This window comes from Panthera uncia, chromosome D4, assembly GCF_023721935.1.
Source record: "Panthera uncia isolate 11264 chromosome D4, Puncia_PCG_1.0, whole genome shotgun sequence".
In the NCBI taxonomy this organism is placed as follows: Eukaryota; Metazoa; Chordata; class Mammalia; order Carnivora; family Felidae; genus Panthera; species Panthera uncia.
In genome coordinates, this window is record NC_064807.1 from 28,457,491 (window position 1) to 28,484,144 (window position 26,654).

At 37.8% G+C, this 26,654-nt stretch overlaps 1 protein-coding gene across 3 annotated transcripts in view; it reads right to left on the reverse strand.

Moving 5' to 3' along the window:
* FANCC (FA complementation group C) overlaps positions 1 to 26,654 on the reverse strand; it is a 262,669-nt gene that overhangs the window by 157,951 nt on the left and 78,064 nt on the right. For 2 of the 3 annotated variants that reach the window (XM_049634284.1, XM_049634276.1), the window contains 3 exons: positions 8,187 to 8,429; positions 6,516 to 6,600; positions 897 to 991 (listed from right to left, as the gene is read on the reverse strand). In XM_049634284.1, coding sequence (XP_049490241.1) covers positions 897 to 991; positions 6,516 to 6,600; positions 8,187 to 8,351 — 345 coding nt within the window. In that variant the 5' untranslated portion in view covers positions 8,352 to 8,429. Of the gene's footprint in view, positions 1 to 896; positions 992 to 6,515; positions 6,601 to 8,186; positions 8,430 to 13,001; positions 13,127 to 26,654 lie in introns of those variants that run through there. The other variant, XM_049634290.1, reaches the window with a different exon arrangement.

Genomic DNA, 26,654 nt, shown 5'->3' on the forward strand with positions numbered 1-26,654 from the left:
TTGTATAAAACAAAGGAATAGTAAAAAGCAGTGAATGGAATGATATCACCAGTCAGACTGATAGACAAAACCATATGCACCTGGGTGGGTGATTTCATAATACTAAGCAGCTAATCTGAACCATATGCATACTAAGTGGAGTCTGACAGGCATCAGCAAGTCCTTAGGGTTGTTACAGCAGGACAGTGGGGGGCATGAGAAAAAAATCAGGCAACTTGCTAGTGGTGAGGGCAGCCACAGCCCAGCCCTACAACATTCGCCAACTTGTGCCTGCCCTTCAAGAGACAGCAGAAACAGACAGGGGGGTGCAGGAAGCTGTCAGCTACATGCACTAGCACATCTGACTGACCGATTTGACGGTGTAAGCAGCGGTAGCCAACAAGCACCAGGTGCTAGTCTGAGCACCCTGGCCTGGATACCAACTTCAGGACATAAAGGCAGCAACTGAATTTTCTGAATTTTTGTTTTACTACAGATTAGATTCCAAGAGATGCAGAGAAGTACTTAGAAATTATGTAAGTATTTAAACTAGGTTAGTAGGAAAAATAAATAAATAAATAAACTAGGTTAGTAGGGAAAAACAATTTTTGAAGTATACCAGTTGCTTAAAGGAAAGAGAGAACATTCTTTTAATTACCTGAAAGTAACTTTACAAAATCACACATTAGTTAGGTCTTCCAGGCAAGGGAAAGTTCACCTTAAAGTCCACTATCTTCTGGAATTAACAATCAAGCAAAAATGAAATCTCTTGAATAACTTTACACCCAGCAAGATAATGGGACAGTGAAGCCTGTATTTGAAAAATTTTCTAAAATGTCACAGAACTGCACTAGTAAAGCAGCACATTTAAACAATCAATTTAATGCAAAGCAGTGCAGGACAAGATTTACTCTTACCCGTGTCCAGGAGTTCAGTTTCAGTTCTTCAGAATTCTGTGGTTCTTTATTAATCAGACAACATAAGCACCATAGTAGAATTTTTTGGCTTTCATCTGCAAAAAGAAAAACTAAAATTAGGTTTTAGCAAATACAAAAAGATAATCAGTATAAAAAATTTTTAAACATTATACTAAAGGAAATATATTTATCATATTTTATGAAAATATCAAACTACTAAAGTTACTGAACAAGCATCCAGGACCATGTGTGAAACTTTACTTTGCAGGGGTTTTTTATTCTTGTGGTTTTGGGATCACTTATGCTTAGCTCTTGTGTGGTCAATCCCTTTCTGATAAAGCCAGAAAAGAATGATGGAAATAACTAAAAGAACTGGGCTTTTCTCAAGATCATTTCTATCAAAGCATATTTCAAACCATTAGTAATTTCAACCTTTTTAAGGCAATACAACTGTTACAGATAGTAGTCTACATTTCTGTCTTACTCTTTTAATTTTCTAATTTCCCAAAATACCCTCACTTGTTAGAAAAAAAGTTAACAAAATGATCATTTTAAAATATATTCTGTTTAGCACTAAATGGCTTGGATAAAATAGAAGCCTCTTACATGTTCCTCATTCTTTAAAATTGAAAACGTTACCAAATATGTATTGAAAACACTGAACTTGGAAATCTTATACTTGGCAAGAATATTTACTCAGTGAGCCATTTTCTTTTTCCTCTTTTGGTAACTGAGTCCATTCCAATTGGAGATTTCACAACACAACTGGGAAGCAAGAATGATGCCTCAAATGGAAGATGTCAGTACCTAAACTAGAGCCAAGAAACTATGGCCTTTATTGGACAGCCATTGAGTAGAAGAAGCTGAGGAAACCAAGCACCTGGACTCAATCCACTGCAGAATCACCTGCTGCCCTTGACCTTCTTACCGTCTGCAATCTCATAAACACAGCATTTCTAAGGGTTACATTAACAACAAATAAGGAAAATACAAACTACAGCAAGCTACCTCTGCACTTTGAACCACACACCAAAGGACACTAATAGTAATTTTTAAACCCATTTTTTTCACCATAAACATCATAAGTTTGTGCTCTTCTGGTAATACCTCTGAACAAACTTTATCAGGCATTATTCTGAGGGACATTCATTTTTCTTTTTCCTAGTTTTTATTAGCTCAAATACATCACTGGCTTGCCTATTTTAAGTTTATCTCACAAATCATGTAATTTAACTTTTGAAGGTCCTAGGATTCTTGAGGTTGAACCAATGTCACTGATTAAAACTGTGACTGTTGTACTTCCAATGCTTTAAATATTAGAATAAATTCTAATTATCTTCATGTCACAGGGTATTGGGCAGATCCCATGATATGCTTACTACATAAGGCTTCCCCTGTTAGAAAAAATGCAACCCAATGGGGAGCATTTCCAAAAAGCAGACACTCACCTCTAAGAGAGGAGGAGGAGGAGGAGGAGGAGGAGGAGGAGGAGGAGGAGGAGGGAGAGGAGAAGAAGACAAAGAAAGAAAATGTTATTTTATGGAACTTAAATCTAATAGAATCTAAAAATGGAAGTTTTCCCTAGGTGTTGAGTTGAGTCTGCACATTTAGTTCAACAAATGTATCATTTTTTAATTTTTCTCACAAAAACAAAAAAGAAAGAGAGCAGCCAGAGAAATGTTCACCCAATCTTTAGGAGGTGTCTTACTTTGCTCAAAGTACTGAAATTCACTGAAATGTACTGCTAATGAGTTTACTTTGCTTTAGGTGTTTACAGGTAGGTGCAAGCCATCACTTGCTATTCCTGAGTGCCTCCAACACTCACTACAGGGGAGAAGGCATCTGTCAGGCTCCTCCCCTAGATCCAGAGTGGACATCCTGCAGGGCAGTTAAATGAGATGGGAAAATGCCTGGGATTCATCATGCAAGCAGTCACTGACAGCAGATCTTCGTGCAAATTTGGATTCTAAAAATGAGTGGAAGGGAAAACAATATACAAACATACATTTGCCACCTAATATTTTATTTTACTTAAGTTTATTTATTTTGAGAGAGACAGAGACAGCATGAGTGGGGGAGGGGCAGAGAGAGAATCCCAAGTAGGCTTCATGCTCTCAACACAGAGCCCATGCAGGGCTTGACCTCACAAAACCGTGACCTGATCATGACCTGAGCCAAAACAGAGAGTTGGATGCTTATCCCGACTGAGCCACCCAGGCGCCCCTATTTTTTGATATCTTGAATTAAAATTCCAAATGAAAAGCTAAATCAATTCTGTAAACTTTATATCTGTAATTTAAAAGTGTGAAGGTAGCATTTTTAAGAAAATAAATATTTATTATTTTAAGCTGCCAAGCTTAGGTGCAAATTGTTACATAGCAATAAATAGCAAATATTGAGGTTATAACTGTTACATGCTTAATCGTGAGGGCAGAACTAGAAACAACCGGCCAGAATTCCAAGAAGGTGAAATCTGTAATTTTATGCAGAGAACAACCCTGAATAAAAGGTGTACCCTCCCTTTCTATTATGTTTTTTCTGGTCTCTTTGTGGTGTCTTTACATTTCCAAATTTCCTCCTTCCTTATTGTCTTTATCTCTGATCCAATTCTCATTTAACATTACCAGAGGTTTACTTCTTTCTTTGATAGAAACTGTCACATTTCCTGTATTTAAAAAGTGATTTTGATAAAATTTAAAACCATAAGAAAAGATCCTTTCCTGGACAATGTCCAACTAGCAAAACAAAAGTAGCAACATAGGCAAGACTTGATTCACCATGGAGTTCTGTTGCCTGTCAGTCTCCACTAAGCTCAGAACCAAAGGCACACCTCAAACAGGAAGCTCAAAGTTCAAAATGTAACACAAGCTTTGAAACAAAAAGAGATGGAGAATTTGTTTCTGGTTGTCAGAGGGGCCCAATGTAATGAGGATAGGTGCTAAGGAAAGACCACAGACACTTACAAGTTTAAGGCCATAGGGATAAATCAGTCTAGCCTCTCACTTTTACAAATAAGGAATCTGAAACCTAGCAAGTCTGGCAGCTTGTCTCAGAAAAATCCCATCTCATTTACTGTCCCCTAAGAGTTGGCCCCAACTCAAACTCCTTTTTCTTTTAGCTCTTTGTTCATGGCTCCACAACACAAGCCATGCCTGAGTCAGGCTGATTCGCTGAGGTCTCTTTTCTGACTGGATGCTTCCAGTGGGCAGAAATTATGAGCCGTGTTTTCCTAGGCCTGGCATATTGGGGAACAAAAAAAAAAAAAAAAGCTTAACAAATATCTGCCCAGTGAATATATACTTCATGTGAGGCTGGCTAGTGTTAAAGCCAGAACTAGACTACTTCAACCACAATGGTGTGATCCACAGGCCAGATCATCACAACAATGCAGGCTTTAGAGGGGTGGGATCCTGACTTTTATCAGTTTTACATTATGGGGAAAGTGATTTACTTACTCTAATCCATAATTGCCCATCCTGCAAAACTATCAAGGACTCGGGGCACCTGGGTGGCTCAGTTGGTTAAGCGTCTGACTCTTGATTTCGGTTCAGGTCATGATCCCATGGTTTCCTGAGTTCGAGAGCCACATTCAGCTCTGTGCTGACTCTGCAGAGCCTGCTTGGAATTCTCTGTGTCTGTCTGTCTGTCTGTCTGTCTGTCTCTCTCTGCCCCTCCCCACCTCACACTCTGTCTCAAAATAAATACACAAAACTATCAAGGACTCAGATCCACTCTGCAATCCACAGAGAACAGTGCCTAGCACAACATCAGCAATGCCTCTCATTCCACTTCTTTATTGTATAGCACAAACTTTCCCACATCTTAACATTTCTGAATTAGAGTTGTATTCTACATTCACCATATACACTTAAAGGATGTAGTATTTATTTTTCTAAAAAGTGGCTATTCAATGTGTGAAGTATCTCACAATGGATGGTGCCTTTAAATGGAGGAAAGTCAACAACTTCTTTTCCTTTCTCCTGCCATTAGTATCATTGGTCTAGCTCAGTGTTTTTCACATTTCTGGTCATGACCCATCCGGGGGGTTGTAAAAATAATTTGGGGTCATGAAGACTATTTTTAAAATAGTATAGTGAATGTGGCTACACAAAATCAAAACAAGCATCCTTTCATGAAATGTGTGTGTGTATACACGTCTGTGTGTATGTATGTATGCGTATATACATGTATACATGTACAGAAAATGTATTTCTGGTCAAGGATATTTGAGAAACACTGGCCTAGTCAAAATATATGAACTTAGGGCAGGTATGTATGGCCCTGGTGGGCAAATACAGTGATGACTTGGCCATATTAGATCAAGAACTTCAACAAGCTGGGGAAGGGTAGGGGAGGAAGAGTCCACTCAAAGGGGAAGGGAAGCAAGAGGACTAAGTGGAGAGGAAGAGGGACAGATGAGGGTTGGGACAGAGTGAGTGAGTTTGTGTAGTGCATCCATGTATATATGCTCCCGGGACCTAATGCAGCCCTGTCTCTTCCCCACTGAGTTCATGTTTCTTATAATTATTTATGATAGGCTAGGAAAGAGAAATTGTACAATTCTTTAAAATATCATAGGGTAATACTGACTTTGTTTTTTTATTCTCATCTCATTATATTATGCAATTAGTCTTTGACTTTAAACAATATGAAAAGTAAATATTAAACTAGCCAAGTCAAGGCAATAAACCTCAACTGTACACCTTCAGATGTGCCTCCTCCACCCTGTTGTAGGCCCTAGGATGACAAAAAGAACTAAAACCACAGTTCCTGCTCTTGAGAGGCATTCAGTCTTCCAGGACATCAGACAGGCAAACCAATAATTACAAAACAGTATAGTAAGTTTTATGGTTAAGGGGGATGTTATCAGCTACGAAGAGACTTAAAGAAGCTCCTAAAGCAGCCCCAAGCAAGACTATTTCAAAGAAAGTTTAAGAGGACAGGAGATGAGAACAGAGCTCCAAACAAAGGAATCACATGTTGCAGGCCCTGATATCATGTGCTTTCAAGGCACTGTTAGTAACTTGACCTGGCTACCATGTGTGTGGTGTGGTTGCAGAGGATTATATAGGAAATGAGGCTGGACAGGTAGACAGGAGGTCAGGGAAAGAACACCTCCCCCAATGTGTCCCCAGGTTCCTCTTCACCTTAGGTAAAACCAAAATGTTACCCCTAAATAATGTCAGGGCCATAGGAGGATTCATATATTAAAGAATGACTTTACACATGGAAAACAGTAGTGTGCAAGTTAATGTGAAATTGTGAAACAAGAAATTATTTCATTATTATAACCATTTTATACTGAATTAAAAATGAAGTTATGATAATCATCTCGAAGAGTCTACTCTATAATATAAGGAGTCCTATTTTCTTACAGATCTGTGTGTGTGTGTGTGTGTGTGTGTGTGTGTGCGTGTGTGTGTGATTATCTATCCAAACATATATGGAAAAGAAAAGGATGCTATCTTTCTAATGGAACAATGAATACATTTGAATAGCTGTTTCATAAAAAATAGGAGAAAATTTATAATTTGAAACTCTGTATTTTGTTAAACAATGCAAAGATTAAAATTATCATTAGAAGTTTATATTTTGAGAGGACAGGCTTTGGATTCTTACCAAATGCTAAAATAAAAGGATTCCAACAAGTTTTTGCCAACAGTTGACCTATTGTGGGAAATCTTTCAATGATCATATTTGAATCCTGTAAAAGAAAGTTACGTTTTGGTCAATAAAAAGACAATATGCAACTTAGAAAGGTTGAACTGACACTACAGGTTGAGGGAGTTTGAATGTTTAGTATGTATTTTGGAAAAGTAGGAGATTCAAATAAAATTTAACAAGTAACCATCTTATTTCATCCTTAAACCACATCACCAAAACTAAAATGTACAGCACATTTATGTAAAATCTTGATACAAATTAACTTTATTTTACTCATACTTAGGAAAGGTCAATTTGTTTAAAAATAACAAAGACTGCATAACAGTGAACAAAATATTGTGAGCAATTAATAGTTCTATGATCCCATGTTTTCAACCTGGTTTTTCACTCTAACATAAGAGAGATTCCTAACTCAGCTTCACTAGGGCTATTTCAAAGAAGGTTTGGGAGGACAAGAACTCTGGAACTTGTAAAAAGAAATAAAAGCAGCCCAAGCATAAAGACATATATCTCTGTTCATTACCATTTCAGTTGCTACATGCTTAATGACATCATACTTAATCTACAACAACCTAAAACCTGAGATGAAAAAGATCAACCAAATAGAAAACAGCTTAAGATTAAAAAATGTACATGCTGTTATACAACTGGCCCTCTCCCCACTTCTTTACCTCTCAAGAAAGTTCAAAAATAAGACCTAAATGAGGTAACATGTACATAAGCTGAAATGTAAGCTGCTGTACCAATAAATTCTTCACATTTGTCTTAGCATCAAGGCCAGCCCTAGACTTTCTGGGACCAATTTAAAGCCAAGCTGCAGAAGTCGAATTATAGAGAAACAATTTTAAAAGTTAGCTTTGGTTGATCACACAGACCATATCTTTCCTTCTAGTTGCTAAAGACATATGAACTCATATCATCAACATGAATAATTCTTAAAATTTCTGACTTGCTTCTTAGATTAAGAGAAGAAAAACGTAACACAAGAACACTTACATTAAATGACAATTTTGCTTCTCATTTTGAAATTACAAAGTAGGTGTAAAACAAATAATATTTTCATAATATGAAAGCATGTTAATTCATAAAAATATCCACTGAAGTAAAAATGAGAAATCATGTCAAAATGAAAATATATCAAATTTTGAACAATACATTATACAACAATAGTGAAGATACTCAAAATCTTAATATTCACCAGAAAAGACCACTTAAAATATTCATAAGAAGAGATCTTAATACCTATTACCTCTTAGTAGAACCTTATCTAGGACAGCATTAAAGAACAACATAAAGAAGCATTTCAGAAAACTTTTCAATATTTAATAGATGCAAAGGTCTTTAAAAGAATCCCAATTCTTACCTGACAACGATTGTCACAGTCTTGTTTTTTTTAAAAAAAAAACAACTTTACTGGTCAGGAAGTCTCATGTGACAATGTAATTAATCAAGAAGAAAAGACTGAAATCATAAGAAATCAGAGATAAGGAAACCATCCTGTCCATATCACTTACAGGTAATTTGTCTTTCTAATCCATCAGGTCAATACTACAAGTTCCTGACCCTAGATAACATTCAAGCTTGGTGAAATGTAGTAGAGATTCATTATTTTGGTCTACTACCTACCATCTCTTTCAAGACTTCATACATCTGCCTCAGGAATTCCTGAAATCGAGGCAGATGAAGGCAGGTGTCTTTCTGGGTTTCCAAAGTGGAGGCCTGGTCCCACAATGAAAGTTTCTGCATCCAAAATTGGTAATCAGAAGAAAAGCCTACTGAATCTTGAGCCATCTTGGAAAAAGGGAAAAGGTGATGTATCTTCACAGCAGCCCGCCAAGCACTGAAGGAAACAGTGGGCACACATCAAATCTATAAGAGAGGGGAAAAATGAAACATTATTTAAGGGATTTTTATTGGTGACTTCATGTTCTACTGACAAGTGAAAGGGGGAGTACAAGGGACTAAAGTAGCGTGATTTTATGGAGTCACCTTTGAATTATTTTAAAATGTGTCACCCAGCTGTAGCTCCAATTTTTACCATCTGAATTTTTTATCAGAGTGATATTACACTAGAAGTCATTATACTTTCACAGACACATGCTAATTATGCACAAAAAGCACAGCTGATAATACTTTATATCTTCTTTTCAAGATAGAGCTATTTTTAAATGTTCTGAACATGAAGTTCATTTGGATATTTTAATGTAATGGGAAATCAAAAACATCCATGTGTGTTAATAATAGTCTATGTCTAAAAAATGTTTTTGAAGTTCCCATGTTTTATATGCATTTCTGGCTTCTCATTTACGTGTTAAAAAAAATCTCTATGCATTACTGTCCACTGACATTTCTTCCCAGTTTCTCTTCATTTTTTAGAAAAGAGTAAAATAATTCATTCCATATGGATCAATTTGAACAATCTATTTCATTAAAGACTAGTGTTTATGCTTGATCTCAATTCTTTCACGAGAAGAAATACTTTAGTGAAATATGAAAAAATGCAATTATTGAGGAGGTGTACTAGTCCTACATGACAGAAAATAGCTCATAAACTTGACCTACCACATGGGAAGTACATGTTAAAAAGAAGAGTGGAGTTGTGAAGTGAGCAGGCACCTCAGGCAGAGCTAGGTAAATAAACCGCAGGTGCCCCCCCACCATCCCAGCTCCTCACCGTCCTCACCTATAAGAACCACACCCGGCAAAGAAGGGAGGGCTGCTTCTCATCGGGTGCAGGCTTTTACAAGTTCTCCTACTTTCTAGGGGTAGGGGTGATACTCAGTTTTCTGATTTCAAAAGACAGCTCTGCAAATGGTGAGTGAGTTCAAATTCTCAGCAGCAGTAATTAACAGATAAAATGGTCCCAATTAAGTGCCAAAAACATCAACAAAGGGAGTTTCATTACTAAATAAGAAAGCAAAAAAATTTAAAGAGATCATAAAATTTGGTTGCAGTGCAAAAAATTTGAGACCAAGTACTAAAAAAATTGTACTAAATGGTACTAAAAATTTAGTTTTATAAAGGACCATGAGGTAAAAAAAAAAAAAAAAGGTTTAGCAATAGTGACAAACGGCACATAATAGCCATGAATCTAGGCCTTCTCCCTGATTCCTCCCTTTCTCTCACTGACTTCCTGATCTAAGCCATCAACACCTGTCAATTCTACCTCCAAAATAAATACATGATCTCACTCAGCTTCATCCACTTCTTTCCAGCTCCACTGCTGCCATCCTATCCTATCCCATCCCATCCCCATCCCCATTCATTTCTTCCCTAGAGGCTTCTACCTGGTCCCACCTGGCCCTCTGTAATTTATTGTCTACAGTCAACAAAACCAACTTTCCCAAAAGGAAATCAGACCCAGCACGCTCCTGCTTAAAACCTTCCCACCCCAACTTCAATAGCTCCTTGAAAGAAATCCCAACTCCCTGTAGAAAAGACCCCAGCTCCTTGTTGGAGTCTCTAAAGTCCTGCAAAAACATGGCCCACACCCTCCCATTTCCCATGCTGCCTCTCCTCTGCTGCTCACTGTCCAGTCCAGGCCTCTCCTCTCTTCCACCAACACAGGGAATCCTTCCCTGTTTCCGGGGCTTTCTGTTGATTCCTCCACAGCTCTTATCACATCAGTAATTATCCTGGACATTTATTTGCTCATTTAGTTACTGCTTCTTCCACCAGTATATAAATTCCCTGTCTCTTAGAATTTAACACGGGCCTGGGGCACCTGGGTGGCTCAATTAAGCGTCCAACTCTTAGTTTCAGCTCTAGTCATGATCTCACAGTTCATGAGTTCAAGCCTCGAACCCAGCTCAGAGCTTGATTGGGATCTTCTCTCCCTTCTCCCTCTTCTCTCCCTTCTCTCCCTCACCCCCCCCCCCCCCCCCCAAAAAAAACAAACTTAAAAAAAAAAAAAAAAAGATTTAACACATGCCTGGCAAACAATAAATACTGAGTAAAGAAATGAATAATTCACTGATATTTTTCAAAGTATAGTTCTAAACTGCTGTAACAAAATAACAAAATGCTTTTCCAGATAGAGCAATTAACTTTTTAAAAGATAACTTCCCCAGAAAAAAAATTTTAAAGGCATATCTATGGGAAACTTAATTACTAATATCCCATTTTATAAATATAGTAATAGCTTTTACATACATACACTTACTATGCTCTTGACAATATACTAAATGCTTTATGCACATTAGCTATGTTAATCCTCATAGCAACCCTATGAAATGGGTACTATTATTGTCCTCATTTTACAGAGGCACAGAGAGATTATGTAATTGCTCAAAGTAAGATTATGTAAAAGCCCAAAGGAAGTAACTGCTAGTAAATAGCAGAGCTACAGGTTGTGGGATTTGAATTTAGAGAATCTGGCTCTAAAGTCTGTGCCCTTAATCAAAGAAATAAACTGAAGAAACAAATTAATGAATTTCTTATATATTTCATACAGTTCTAGATGCAGGTCTGTTTAGATATTTGGGGGCACTAAACTGAAGACCTTTTTGGTAGAGGTGACAGGAAACAAACATTATTTTATTATAGCCAAATTACAAACAACATTTTGCCTAGCAATGGGGATGCATCTGATTGTTTTAAATGCAAACAGTTTTAGAGATCATGTAGTGCAGTGGTCCTGATGGGCTGTTCCACAGCATGTCTAGGGGGGAGATGGTGATAGCTGGGAAACAAGTGGTGCCCTGATTGTGAAGGCTAGCAGTGGGGGTGCTGCTGACATTTAGTGCCCAGGAGCCAGGGATGCTGAACATACTGCAATACTCTGGGACAGCAGCTCACGAAGAGAAATGGTCTTCCCCCAAAGGCCAATGACAACCCTACTGCTGCTGACCTAATCTGAACACTCTGGAATGGGGCATCTGTTGATTGGCTGGTTGCGTATTCCTCCTCCCTTCTTTCCCTTGAGGAAAGAACCTCTCCTCCCTTCTACAAGTCTTGGTGAGTCTATTAATCAAGGCACGTTGTGGCATCAGCCAAGAGGTGAGGCGGTGATTCAAGTTAGGCAAACCAGACTCTGTGCTGGGAATCTGAGTCTTGAATATATGGACATAAGGATGGAACTAAGTCATTCCAAAGACTCTCTTAGTCTAGATCCCTAAGGCTACCCTACATCACGTCCTTAACAAGGTATAGTTTTAAGCTCTCTTTTTTTTTTTTTTTTTGAGATTTTATTTTTAAGTAATCTCTACACCCAACAGGGGGCTCCAACTCATGACCCCAAGATCAAGAGTCACCTGCTCCACCAACTGAACCAGCCAGGCACCCTTCAGCTCTCTCTTTAATTCTGTCCACTACCCAGAGGCTTGCCACAAAATCCTTTTTTTATTTTTTCTTAAATTAACCACCATTGACTTCTGTAATTTAAAAAAAAACTCACAAATTAATATCGTCTAATATGTACTGATACAATATCTAATACAAACCAGATAGCGGGCTGCAGGCAGCAAAACTTTGAAGAAAGAAGGAGAATTTAGAACTGGTTACTGGCCCAAATCATGGAAAATGGCAGGGAAACTTCTGTTCATATTAGGGTATTGGAAACCAGAAGTCCATGGAACAAGAAGGTAATGTAGATCAATGAGGTATTGCCTATGATCAGGGCCACTACCTCATTATACTCTTCTAGTATAAAGTGAACCCAAGCGAAAGCCACTGGATTATCAAAAAACAATGTCTGGTGATTTGCAGAAAACCCCACTTCTCCAACCAAGGGACCAGTGAGTCTTAGTCAACGATATTAGGCTATCATAAACATACTCAAATGGTGACTCCAGCTCAAACTGCACTTTCAGATATGGATCCCAACTGGATCAAATTAAAACCACCCTAGTCACCTAGAATGCAGTTATGAAGCTGGCAGTAAATGTATTTCTCCATAAAGATAACCAGAAGATATGAGAAAGCAGTTCACTTTTACCTCCCTTGGAGGTATCAACTCAGGACACGGTGTTACTACACTGGTCTACCACAGTGAAGTTAGCTGCTAACAGAACCTGGAAACTAAGGAGACGTAGGTACCTTACATGTATTCCAGATGGTGGGATATAAATCCCATAAACATACAGGGCCTGCCATTTCAGGAAGTCTCCTGTGATCCAATGGTCCGTGCCAAGTCAGGATATGCCCTTTAAAATAATGATAAACAACAGACTAGTGCCAGTGGTTGCCTCCGATGTGGAGACCTGGGTAGCTGAAAGACAGGTGCAGAAAAGAAACTTGGGTTTTGCCATACATCTTTTTGCACCTTTTCAATTTAATTCTATGTATACTAATTACTGACTCAAAATTGTAACCACGAGCAAACAAAAAAGAAAGTGAACAATTGCTATACCTCACACCTGCTAAGAGGCAAAACATTTGGCTGATATATTTGGGATTCTGAACATAAACTGGGCTTTAGACTGTTTATCTGCTTTTACCTACTTATCAGGCAATGAGAAAATACGGGAAGGGCCCAGAGCAAGAATCACTGTACAGCTGGTCCATGCTGAAGCGCTCTGCCACTAAGCACATATGACCCAGCAGATCCAATGCTGCCTCAAGTGTGTGTGAAGATCTGGATTCTGTGGAGAGCCTACAGCAGGCCTCAGTGACTTGGACTGATCGCTCAAGCCACAAAGCCGGGTGTGCCCAGCAGCACTCCATCATAATGTGCAAATTATGCCTGCTTGGGCAAAATGCACAAGTGAGGTTTTTGAATGCTATCTGTATGTCTTGCTTTCTGTGTCATATACTGTTTTTTAAATTCCCTTCCCTTTCATTTTTCCCTCTCCTACTAGTGAACCTAGAGAGTATATCATTAGTAGATAAATTTTCCAAAGTCTATAATTGACAGACTATAACAGAGATAGGAAGAGGCACTGACATTATCCAGAATTCCTGGACCTGAAGTCAGAAGCATCAACCAGGCATTACTTCAGATTATCTCCCTTTTCGAAGGAAAAGCTAAATTATGTTAGTTGGAAGTGTTTTAAAAATTCTTTGTGTAGAAAGCAGTAGGTCTGAGTGTACTGAGTAACCAACAAGTGAAAGGTAGTGGAGTTCTGTGGTTTTTGCCCACCTAGCACCCTTTTCCTGTTCCTTCAATATGAGCTCACCCTACTTTTGCTTCTTCCTTTCCCTTCTTCCTTTCCATACAGTCTGAGACTATGGATCAAGGTGTCCACACAGGTCTAACAGATAAGACTAACAGGAAAGAATGCTGTGCAAATAAAATGAAGTTTGTCTCTTTTTCTGACACCACTCATACACAGCAGACTTTTACCCAATAGAGAGAACAGCTTATGATGGTCTCACTTAAAGCACAGGCTATGTTATAAGCGAATTTTGTTTATGATGTTTCTTTCTCATAACTATTTAATGAGTATTTTTAAATTTACCAAAAAAGTAGACAAAACAGCCAAATGAACTCCTATGTATCCATTAACTAGTCCAAACAATTATAAAAAATTTCCATTTTAAAGCACATCACAGACATCACACCACTTTATCCAAAATACTTTGATTTCTCTTTTTTTCTAAGGATTAAAAAAAAAAAAGAAACCTGAGTACACTCTTTCACACCCAATAAATCCAGCCAAATAAACACAATAAATATCATCCAATGGCCCATCTATGTTCAAATTTCTTTAAAATTTTCCTTCATAATGGGTTGTTTATATTACAATCCAAACAAGATCCACACATTACATATGGCCAGTATTGATATTTCTCCTTTAATCTGTAACAAAATAATGTAAAAATAAGTCTCCCTTAATCTGTAACAATTGCCCCTCTTTTATTTTTTAATCTTTTCATATCATTTATCCCCTGAAAAAAAAAACCAAGCAATCGAAAAGGCTAATAGAATCCATTGTATTGACTAATAGAACGTTTCATACTTGTGTATTTGGCTGATTGCATTCCTGTGGTGTTAGCTTGTTTTGCTCTCCCCTATACTGCGTACAAACTGAGAGCACAATTTAGAGGTTTTTTTAGATTCAGGGTCAATCTTTTTCCAAGAATACTTCATTTGTAGTGGTGTGTCCTTTGAATTAAACAGATCAGCTGTTTCAGGTACTGTCAACCTAATCCATCCATTATACTTTCCTTTCACTATCAACTCTTTCCTGAATGGTCTTAGGATCCACTGATGATCATTTTAGATGCATTAGGGGTTGAAAAATAGTGATTTTCTAATTTTATCCATTGGCTTATTTTTATGATATTTCTAGATGTATAGAACCCTTACAGTTGTAGGTAGTAGGAATAACAATCTTTTCCTATGGAAATCCAATGTATGTCTGCCCAACCCCGTGAAACTGCCAAAAGAGTTGCTAACTTCACTGACTCAGTAGCATAGGCCCTCTTGCAAGTTCTTGGGTCTCCCCTAGCTTCTCCAGAAATGGCAAATTGCCCTAAGGGTGAAAAGCTGCTAAAGAATGTCTACTCAGTGCTCTGCACTTCCCTTCACTGCCAGGGTCTTAACCCCTTGAGTACTGGGCATCTCTGCAGTTTTCCCATGGCTTCAAAAAATGTTTTATCTGGTTCTTCTAGCCACTCTAAAAAGCTGGAAGTAAAAGTCTATGTAAGTTTTCTTGATTAACCAGGATGGGTGAGGTAAACAAAAGTACAGAATATATTTAAGTGTAAACATACCTAGTAAAATTGCATCCAATTTCACTTCTACTTCAGATAACGGTAGACTCTGTAATTGAAACCAACCTTCCTGATGAACACTATTTTATATGGTTACATGAAGTATGGAAGTGTAATAAAAAAATCATCAAGAGGCACCTAGGTGGCTCAGTCAGTTAAGCATCTGACTTCGGCTCAGGTCATAATCTCACAATTCATGAGTTCAAGCTCCACGTCGGGCTCTATGCTGACAACTCACAGCCTGGAGCCTGCTTCAGATTCTGCACCTCTCTCTCTCAAAAATTAATAAACATTTTAAAAAAATTTTAAAAGATCAACAAAGAATCAGAAAGACAGTGTTAAATTATTTGAGAAAGATCTTGACACATGGGGTTATACAGGCCTAGGAAGGCATTTCTGATCCTGAAGAGGTGGTTAAAGGCAAAAGTTAAAAAGCTTTTTTTGCAGCCTTGCCAGAAAGTAAAAGTAGGAGCCCAGGCCTACCAAAGTGAGGTCCTAGTAAACCACCCCACACTTAGAGTTGGTGCCTATGAGGGTACACCCTGGGAGGATAGGTGAAACCAGAAATGAACCAACCTGCGTATACTACAGTCTAACTATGAAACTAAAGCTAAACTAAGGTGGTCCCTGGTTTCTAGGTCTGCTTCCAGGTGCCTGGAAGATGCAAACAAAAATCCTCTCTGAAGGAAAATAACTTCAAGGTTTCTAACTATTTCTAACTATTTCTAAAAATAATTTTTCAAGTTTTATTTACTTGTTTTGAGAGACAGAAACGGCAGATGTGGGGGAGCGTCAGAGAGAGAGGAGACAGAGAATCTCAAGCAGGCTCCATACTGCCAGCACAGAGTCCTATGCGGGGCTCAAACCCACAAAACCTTGAGATCATGACCTGAGCTGAAACCAAGAGTCAGATGCATAACCCACTGAGCCACCCAGGTGCCCCCCAAAAATAATGTTTCAAATACAACAAAAATTATATAATGAAAGACAATCAAGCACACAGGAAGAAAAGAACACACAAGAAAGAACCCCAATGGAGGATAACAAAACAAAACAAAGAATACAGTAGAAGTTCTAAAACTGGAAGAAAAGAAAAAAGGAACTGAAATTAAGAATTCAACAGATGAAGAGGCGCCTGGGTGGCTTGGTCGGTTAAGCGACTGACTCTTGATTTCAGCTCAGGTCATGATCTCATGGTTCATGGGTTTGAGCTCCACATCAGGTTCCACAGTGACAGCATGGAGCCTGCTTGGGATTCTCTCTTTCCCTCTCTCTGCCCCTCTCCCGCTCACTCTTTCTCTTAAAAATAGATGAATAAACTTTAAAAAAAGAATTCAACACATGGGTTTAATAGCTGATCAGACCCAAATGGAAATAGAATTAATGGACTTGGAAGATACATCAGAAGAAACTACCCAGAATTCACATGGAAAGTAAAAACAATGGAAAACACAGAAGAATGGGTAAGATACATAAAAATACAGCAAGATGGCCAGAAAACATACCTTCAATACAGTCAAAGGGGGAAAAAAAATGGCCAACCTAGAATACTATACCTAACTAAAATATTCTTCAAGATAAAGTGAAATAAAATCTTTTGACACATTGAGAGAGTTTGATGCCAGTAAGCCTAATCTAACTAAAGGATGCTCTTCAGGAAAATGGAAAATGATCCCAGACAGAATTCTGCAGGCATAAGAACAAATGAAAAACAACAAAAATGGTAGATACATGAAAAAATTTAAATTAACATTTATGATATAAAATAAGAATAGTGTCATTGGGGTTTTTAAATATATACAGAAATTAAAATATATAAAAGCAATAGCATACTTGGAGAAAAATAGAGTCAGAGTTCTAAAGTCCCTGCATTTTCCAGGAAAAGGAAGATAAAAGTGCTAAATAATTCAAGTATGCATACTATAATTTCTAGGATATCCACTAATAGAATATCAACAGGTAGTATATAATTTCCAAATTATCAAAGGAGAAAAATTTATAGTAAAAAAATGGCAAGATTGGAGAGAAAAAGGAATACAGAATGGACAAGATTTAAAAAACCACAGGGGTGCCTGGGTGGCTCAGTTGGTTAAGCATCTGACTCCTGATTTTGGCTCAGGTCATGATCTCACAGTTGGTGGGTTAGAGACCCACACTGGGACTGTCTGTGCAGAGCCTGTTTGGGATTCTCTCTCTCACTTTGTCTCTGCCCCTCCCCACTCGCGTGTTCTCTGAAAAAATAAGTAAATAAACTTTAAAAAGAATTTTAAAAAAGTGCACAGTAAGATGGTTGATTTAAACTAAAATATATCAGTAATTATACAATATGCCAATGACTTAAATTCCCAAGTACATCCCAAAGATTATCAGGTTTTTCACTTTTTAAATTTATTTTTTATTCATTTTTTATTTTTTTATTTTATTTAACATTTTATTTAAATTCCAGTCAGTTAACATACAGGGAAATAATTAGTTTCAGGTGTCCAATACAGTGATTCAACACTTCTGTACATCAGCTGGTGCTCAGCATAAGTGTACACCTTAATCACGTCACCTATTTAACCCATCCTCAACCCACCTCCCCTCTAGTAACCATCCGTTTGTTCCCTGTAGTTAAGAGTATGTTTCTCAGTCTGTGTCTCTGTTTTTTTCCCCTTTGCTCATTTGTTTTGTTTCTGAGATTCCATATATGAGTGAAATCATATGGTATTTATCTTGCTCTGACTTATTTTGCTTAGCATAATACTCTCTAGCCTGCAAATGGCAAGAGTTCATTCTTTTTCATGGCTGAGTAATATTCCAGTATGTGCATGTGCGTGTGTGTGCGTGCGTGTGTGTGTGTGTGTATCACATCTTCTTTATCTATTCATCAATTGATGGGCACTTGGGCTGTTTCCATAACTGGGCCATTATAGACAACGATATCAGTTTTGAATTAAAAAAAGAAACAACTACATGTTATAAAACACACATCTAAAACATAAGAATATAGTGATTCAGAGAGGCTAAAAGGAAAATAGGAAAACAACAACAACAACAACAACAACATACAAACCTAACCAAAGGAATCAAATAAAAAAACAGTATCAATTCAAATACACTTTGGGGCAAAAAGAATTACCAGAGGTAAAGAGGGTCACTTCATAATGATAAAGTGTTCAATTCACCAGGAAGATTAAACAATTGTAAATTTGTATGCTCCAGTAATATGGAAATATAAAACAAACTATAAAGCTCAAAATATAACACAGAAATTGATGTAACTATAAAAATAAAGTATTCCATTCATACTGGGAATTTTCACACATCTCTCTCAGTAAATCATAATCATACAAAAATCCACAAATTACAAACTCTCCCTCAAAGAACACTCCAAGCTTGTTAAGTGTTTATGAACACTAGCAGAATGTTCACTGCAGCATTATTCATAACAGACCCAAATTGAAAAGAACCCATATGCCAGTCAAGAGTAGAATGAATAAACTAATGTGATATATTCATATAAGGGAACTCTATGCAGCAATGACAATGCAGGACCTACCACAGGCATAGAGATGAATTTTCAATCATAATGTTGAGAAAAAGAAACCAACCCATAAGAATATATAAGATGTGATTCATTTACATAAAGTTCAAAATCAGGTAAAACTAAACTGTAGTGATTACTCTGAAAAGTCAGGAAACCTATTACCTTTAGAAGAAGAGAAGAAGTACTATCGGGAAGGTATACATGAAGGGCTCTCAAGATGCTGGCAATATTCTATTTCTTGACCTGGATGCCACTAACGTGTGTGTTAACATTTTAATAATTAAAAAACTGTAAGTCATGTTTATGTGCTTTCCTGTATGTATTATTTTCCATTACACACACACACACACAAATTCTCTAACTTCTAGATATACATTTACCACACACATATTACCTCAAAAGAAAAAATAAAAGCTGTCATGGCTTATAAATGCTAATCAATACATAAAATACTTGATGAATACAATTAAAAATTTTAATTACCAAAAAATTCTGTAAGTATTTTCTATTTTCTAGCTGAGTCTCTGAAAATATTACAACTATCAGAACTGGCCAGCGATACAAACCTAGGGTTTGTTTTCTCTTCTTCCTTCCCATCCTCAAATAACGGCTCCATCTTCCTAGCCCTGGCTCCTAGGAGAAGTAAATCCACAGGCTTCTTTATCTGCTCCCACTTTCCCCAAGCTATGTGGCTACTGCTTTGCCCTGAGAGGGCTATTGTCATAAGGAGGAAGAGACATCCAATTCATCACTCAGGGAAGGATAACTAGTGAGAGGTCTGTACTCAAGCAGATAAAATAAGGCGGTGTCCAGGCAGCTTAAAAAAAAAAAAAAAAAAAAAAAAGCATGCCTCATAAAAAAGACAGGATTCTTCAGATTGATGGCGATTTTAACTTTTTTCACAAATGCATTAATTTCTTTATCCTAGTTCATCTGCACACTTATTAGACAACTGAGATCTGACTATACATTTTTTGATTGATACCAAATCCTTGACTTTCTTAGGACTCTGCTTAGTGTGCATGCCCTCACATGGATGTCTATGCCCATATCCATTTCAGAGGAGCAACTAGAGAAATACTGTTTAAGCATCTTTTAAGAGCATTTAAAAAAAGGTGGATGTCAATCACATTATTTCCTTAAAACTTGGGATTTTAACAAGCATTTTGTACACAAACTGTATGTATTAATGTAGCAAAAGCAAATGGCATGGAAAGTTGGAAGGAAATCCCCATTTTCCATTTCTTGAGTTATTTCTCTTTTGGCACATTTACCCAGTCCCAAGGAATCAAAACCAGGATTTCATGTTCTCCACATATACAGACTAAAAATAATAAAAGGTCTTAGTCCCCTCACTGTATATTTCCAGGAGAAAATAAAATGGTCTTCAGAAATTGCCATAGAGAAAACATAAAAAATGTCCTAAACCTGCGTGCAAACCACTATCCAGTGAAGGATGCCCATGTGCTTGTTCACATCCTTGTTTCCCGCTATTAGAGGAGATCCTACAGAAGGAGGCAGAAGGAAGGGGGATGAAGTGGCAGGGAAATCCAGCCATCAGAGCTAGCAATCAGAGACACTGAAACAGGGCTGGTTCAAAATGGTGTCTGCTTAGAATCACTGTCTCTCCCCTCTTCTCTCATTTTTAAATTGCTTGAAAGTTACTCTACTGCTTGCAAGTACTGTTTTATGAACTCAAATCACCTTGGCACAAAGATACACCACTGTCCATGAGAGTTCACAGTCTGAGTTGCTAGGATAGCATGGCTTGGATTCACAGTACAGCGGGTGAAAAAGGTAATGCTTCAGTGCTAAAAGGTTCCCTATTTTGGTGATTTACATTCTTTGGGAAAAGGATATTAAAAAACTTCATGGAAATGTGCTTCACAAAGAACATGGAGTTTACCAAGCACAATTCATGAGAGGTGATAAAGGAAATAAAAGTATCACAACAACACTTGAGCAGTGTCTGAAGAAAATAATTAAGAAGAAAGAAACAAGCCTGTCATTACAAACTGGGGCAAAGTATCTGAATTCACTGAAAAACAAAACAACACCATTTCTCTTAATTTTTAAAAAATTTTTTTAATGTTTATTTACTTTTGAGAGAGAGAGAGAGCGAGCGAGCAGGGGAGGGGGAAAAAGAGAAGGAGACACAGAATCCAAAGCAGGCTCCAGGGCCTGAGCTGTCAACACAGAGCCCGATGCGCGGCTCAAACTCACAAGCTGTGAGATCATGACCCGAGCTGAAGTCGGATGCTTAACTGACTGAGTGACCCGTGAGCCCCCCATTTCCCTTACTTTAGAAATCAACTGTTAAGACAACAGCCCCTAGCAAGGGACAGCCCCTAGACCAGTGGTTCTCAAATTAACTTTCAGAAAGCAAGGTGGGTTCCCAAAGTTCCATGTTGACACTGAGCATTTAAGCAGCCCTGACTTCAAAGAGTAAACCTTGCAGGCCCAGGCAGGCCCATGCAAGATGTCCAGTCTACCACAGCACTGGAAGTGACCAGTAATACATGAGCCAGCAACTCCAGCCTCTCATTTGACATTATGTGACATTATTATCCTCTCCTAATTTACGAAGTTTCAGGATGGAAAAATCCCTTCTATAATTTAACCTGCAATTTTCTGATCCTCCATTAGTACTGCTGTTGAAGGCACTTCTGTGTCTCAAAAGGCTGTCCCATCTAGAGACAACTTAGAATTCAACTGTTTTTAGATTTTATGAAGAGTCTAAAAAGACTCCTTAATCAGCTGATATGGTGAGGAATCTGGTGCCTGTAAAGTCCTGTCAAAGGCTACGATTGCCACAGATGTAAAGGAAAAATATTTTAAAAATCATTTAGTCTGAATCATCATTGTTTTCTTCCATGGCAAATAGTTGGTAACCTATAAAGCCATGTACACAAGTAAGAGTAGCCAGGGCTACATTTTGAATAGTGTGAGAAATTCAAAAGTAGTTCTTATAAATTACCAAGTAATTTATAATATGAGGTAATTATCCAAGTCCTACCATCCATATCTTCTAAACCAGTATAGCAGGTAAACATCTAGGATGAGGTCACAAAAGTGAGAATGGCAACAATGGCACAGAGCTTTAAAGCTTTTTAAAAAAATCTTTAGTAAAATGAAACCTTGGGGTTTTTTTGTTTTCTTTTTGTTTTAAGTATGCTCCATACCCAGTGTGGAGCCCAATGCAGGGGTTGAACTCATGACCCTGCTATCAAGACCTAAGCTGAGATCAACAGTCAGATGCCTAACCAACTGAGCCACTCAGGCACCCCTAAAATGAAACCTTCCATGAAAGTTCAACATATAAAATGGACAGACCTCTGGAAATCATATATGAAAGAAGAGATCAATATCCAGAATATATGAAGAACTCCCACAATGCAATGACAGAAAGAAACAAAGGAAGAAAGAAACCCCCAGTTTTAAAAAACTGGACTAAGGACTTAAATAGGTATCTCTCGAAGATAAAATGGCCAGGAAACATATGAAAAGATGCTCAAATCATTAATCATTATAGAAATGCAAATCGAAACCACAATGAGATACTATTTTACACCCATTAGGGTGACTTACTTAGAAAATACAAAAAATAGCAAGTAATGGTGAGAGTATAGAAAAACCAAACCCCTGCACATTGCTGGTGGGAATACTAAATAGTGTAGCTGCTGTGGAAAACAGTATGGCGGATCCTAAACAGTTAAACACTGAATTACCAAATGACCCAGCAATTCCACCTCTCTCTTTCTCTTTATACACTTACACACACACACACACACACACACACACACACACACACACAAGATTTGAAAATAGGAACTCAAATGGGTATTTGCATACCCATGTTCATATTGGCATTATTCACAACAGCCAAAAGGTGGAAACAACACAAATGTCCATTAAGAGATGAATAAATACACAAAATAAATATAATGGAATATTATTCAACCTTAAAAGGAAGAAAATTCTGATACATACATGCATGAGCCTTGAAAACATTATGCTAAGAGAAATAACCCAGACATGAAAGGACAAGTATTATATCATTTCACTTATAGGAGATACCCAGAGTAGTCAAACTCACAGAAGCAGAAAACAGAATGGTGGCTGTCAGGTGCTGGGTGGGGAATTATTATTTAATGGATACGGAGTTTCTGTTTGGGAAGATGAAAAGGTTCTGGAGATGGATGGTGGTGATAGTTGCAGAACACTATGAATATAATTAATGCTGCTAAACTATATATTTAAAAAACAGTTAAAAGGGTAAATTTTATGTCATGTATATTGTGCTACAATTACAAAAATAAACACAGACTTGGAGTGGCTCTGGTCAAAGCAGGGCCTGGAGTATATCCTATGTCCCTGCCATGTCCTCTTCTCTAAGCCCCTCCTCAGAATAGTCCTGCACACAATGCTGTTGTCTACCTGACAGCCCTAACCCTTCCAACTGCTTCTTTGTTAACAGAATCAGTTTATTGAGGAATCTCACAGCATGAGTCTTGGGGAAGCTGGGATGTGCCCCAACGCCGTGGGTGAACATCTTGATTAATGTAGACCAGCAAATCAAAAACATTTTCAGGATCCTTTGATATCCTTAAACATTACTAAGGACATTACTGAGAGGCTTTTGTTAATGTGGGTTATATTTATCAATATTTACCACATTAGAAATTAAACCTGAAAAAAAAATTTAAGACCCAAAACTATACATACATACATTCCATTAGCTGCTAGAGCAATGAGATCATCATACGTCATGTAACCTTTGACTCCACGGTCGATTAGTGAGAAAATGAGAGTGGATAATGCAAATAATGTCTTAACATTATTATGAAAATAGTTTTGTCCTATGATCCTCGTGAAAGGGAATCAGGGATACCCAAGGTTTCCTGAGTCACATTTTGAGAATGGCTGGTGTATGCAGACCAGTCATGGCATTTCCATTTGCCCTCCTACCAACTGCAGGAACAGCCAATGTTAGTGTACATAGAACAATGAGAACTGAGCTTCGGGCTGGAAGGTTTCTGACAGAGTCTTTCTCAACCTAGAATAAATTCACATTTTTTTTATATTAGACACTGTGGTCTCCATGTGACACTTAGAATGGCAGTAGTTGCCTTGGGACCCAGCAGTAAGTAAGCCTGAGAGCACAGCTGAGGCAATAAAGTAGTCAACCTTGGAATTTTATTTTCCTTTTGGTTTAAGCCACCTTTTGTTGGGTTTTCTGTTACTTGCGGTCAAACACATCTTAACTGGTATATCTCCTCAGAACCTAGGAGTTCTGAAAAGCACTGCTGTACACAGTACCTGGCACACAGAAACTCAATAAATATTTAACAAATGTGTGAATATAAACCCACTAAGGCTACTGCAGAGGAGAGACTAAGATAATATTTGAACTGATTTTGTGTTGATGGAAGCCCGTGTAGCTCCCAGATTGTCAACATTTCAAACAAATCTCATTTAAAACCTCGTGGTATCAAAATGGATGTGTATCATACCTGTCAGGGGCCAAAAAAGTTAGAAATTGCTTTCCTTTGGTCTGTCCCATCTCCAAGCCAGAGGTATGAGAGGTTAAGTCTATACATGCCAAATATGGCCCATAATCAAAGTAGCAACCTGATTAAAAAAAAAAAAACAAAAAACAAAAAAAACACTACTTTTTTTCCATTTCCTCTGAGCATGAATCAACTGAAGTCACTTCTCCCATGAAGTAAGCACCAAACAGATTTAAGGACAGAATGCTACAAAATACACTTTATGAAAGAAGAAAAAGACAAATTAAATACCTAGCCTTCAATTAATGTCATCAACTAGGGGCACAATGCCCTTATCAGGAAATATTTAAAACCTCCAGGAATATAATCAAATCTAAAATTAAGAAATTTATGTTCAACTATGCTTAAGGTTGACAACATTCTTCCTCTGCCTTACTGAAAGCCTGATACCAGTATTTTTAATTTACTAAAAAGTAATGTTTCTTTGCTTCACTAAGTAAGAGTGATCAATTTGCCCCTGTGTTTGTAACTTTTAAAAAATCACAATAATATATTCTTGTTTCCACATGAAGGGCTTAAGTAAGAAATGATTATTTTCCCTCTAAAAACAATGAGGTTTTAAGAAAAGTTCCACTAGGAGGAGCTGGCTTTTTCTCTGTTGAGTCAGCAGTGTTTCTCCTCGAGATGGTCTAATCAGAAACACAGACGTGAAATTTGCAGATAATTTCAAACAAACCTCAGTCATAAACAAAATCTAGGTCTAAGGAATCAGAGGAGTCAACTGCAATCCAGGTGCACAGTGTACGCACTCCTCAGATGACTTTGCAAAGAATTAAGGAAATTTAATCTAGCAGATAACTGTCTAGGGATTTATGGAGGTCCGTTCTCCAGCCCATGTCCCCAGTCATGTGAAGAAAAGAGCTGCTCTCTGGACCTAGCTTCCAAGGAGAAACACCCCTTCATGATAGTGTGTGTTTTTTGGATCTACTAAGACAGAGACCCCTGACTTTGTTCTCCATCAGAGCACCAAAGAGCAACGAATGGGACTCAAAAAAATACCAGTCTTGGGGCACCTGGGGGGCTCAGTCAGTTAAGCGTCTGACTTCAGCTTAGGTCATGATCACGCAGTTCATGAGTTCAAGCCTCACATCGGTCTCTGTTCTGACAGCTCAGAGCCTGGAGCCTGCTTCTGATTCTATGTCTCCCTCTCTCTGTGCCCCTTCCCACTTGTGCTCTGTCTTGCTCTCTCAAAAATAAAACAAAAAACATTAAAAAAAATTTTTTTTAAATGCCAGTCTTCCCACATACATTCTGTTAGGAATAAATAGTGGTTATTTCCTTTCCTTGCATTCTTGTCCTCAACTGTCTTATCTTACAGCAAGACTGTGGTGTTCAATGAGACCACAAGTTTAAAAAAGGGGCTGAGGGGCACATTAGATATTAAAATATTAGAAATCTTCTTACCTTTGTCACTGGTGACTCAGCTCTAAGTTATTCTGCCTCTTCCCACCCTTGGTTGTACTCATAATTTATTACTAAATAAACAAAAACAAAAAATCCCACAAATTTATTGGGAGACAACTTTATGACAGAAACTCTCAAAAACATTGAAAGTAAAAAGATGGCAGTATAATTCGTTGCTCTCAAGCAACCTGTTGCTAATGAGAAAATCAGGATCTATAAACAGAAAAAACATAATCCCTTAGGGGAAGGGCTGGGAAAAAGGAAACAGGGTGCTACAAGGAACATTGAGTAGGGGCATTTCACCTGGCACGGGGGTGTCAGACGCTTCCAGGTAGAAAGATGCCTAAGCTAAGTAAAACCATGAAGTATGAGCAGGGGTGAGCCAGGCAAAAACATAAAAACCAAACACAGGATGTTCCTACACTGCATAGGAAGAGTTAAATTACCCCTGATGCCTGTTTCTCAAACTTGAAGAAAAAAACTGCTGGGGGCTCTCAGAGCTGTTTTAGACGGCTTTTAAAAGATGCTTTTTAAAAGCTAATTTAAGGGTGCCTGGGTGGCTCAGTCGGTTGAGCGTCCGACTTCGGCTCAGGTCACGATCTCGCGGTCCGTGGGTTCGAGCCCAGAGCCCCGCGTCAGGCTCTGGGCTGATGGCTCAGAGCCTGGAGCCTGCTTCCGATTCTGTGTCTCCCTCTCTCTCTGCCCCTCCCCCGTTCATGCTCTGTCTCTCTCTGTCTCGAGAATAAATAAATGTTAAAAAAAAAATATATATATATATATATAAATAAAATAAAATAAAAGCTAATTTAAAGATACTTTTAAAAAGCTAACTGAAAAAGAATTTTTATCCTGTACTAATAAGTACAAAACTAGTAAAACCATTATGCTTATATAGCTCTTATACATCTACAAAATCTTTACGTGCACAATTACCAA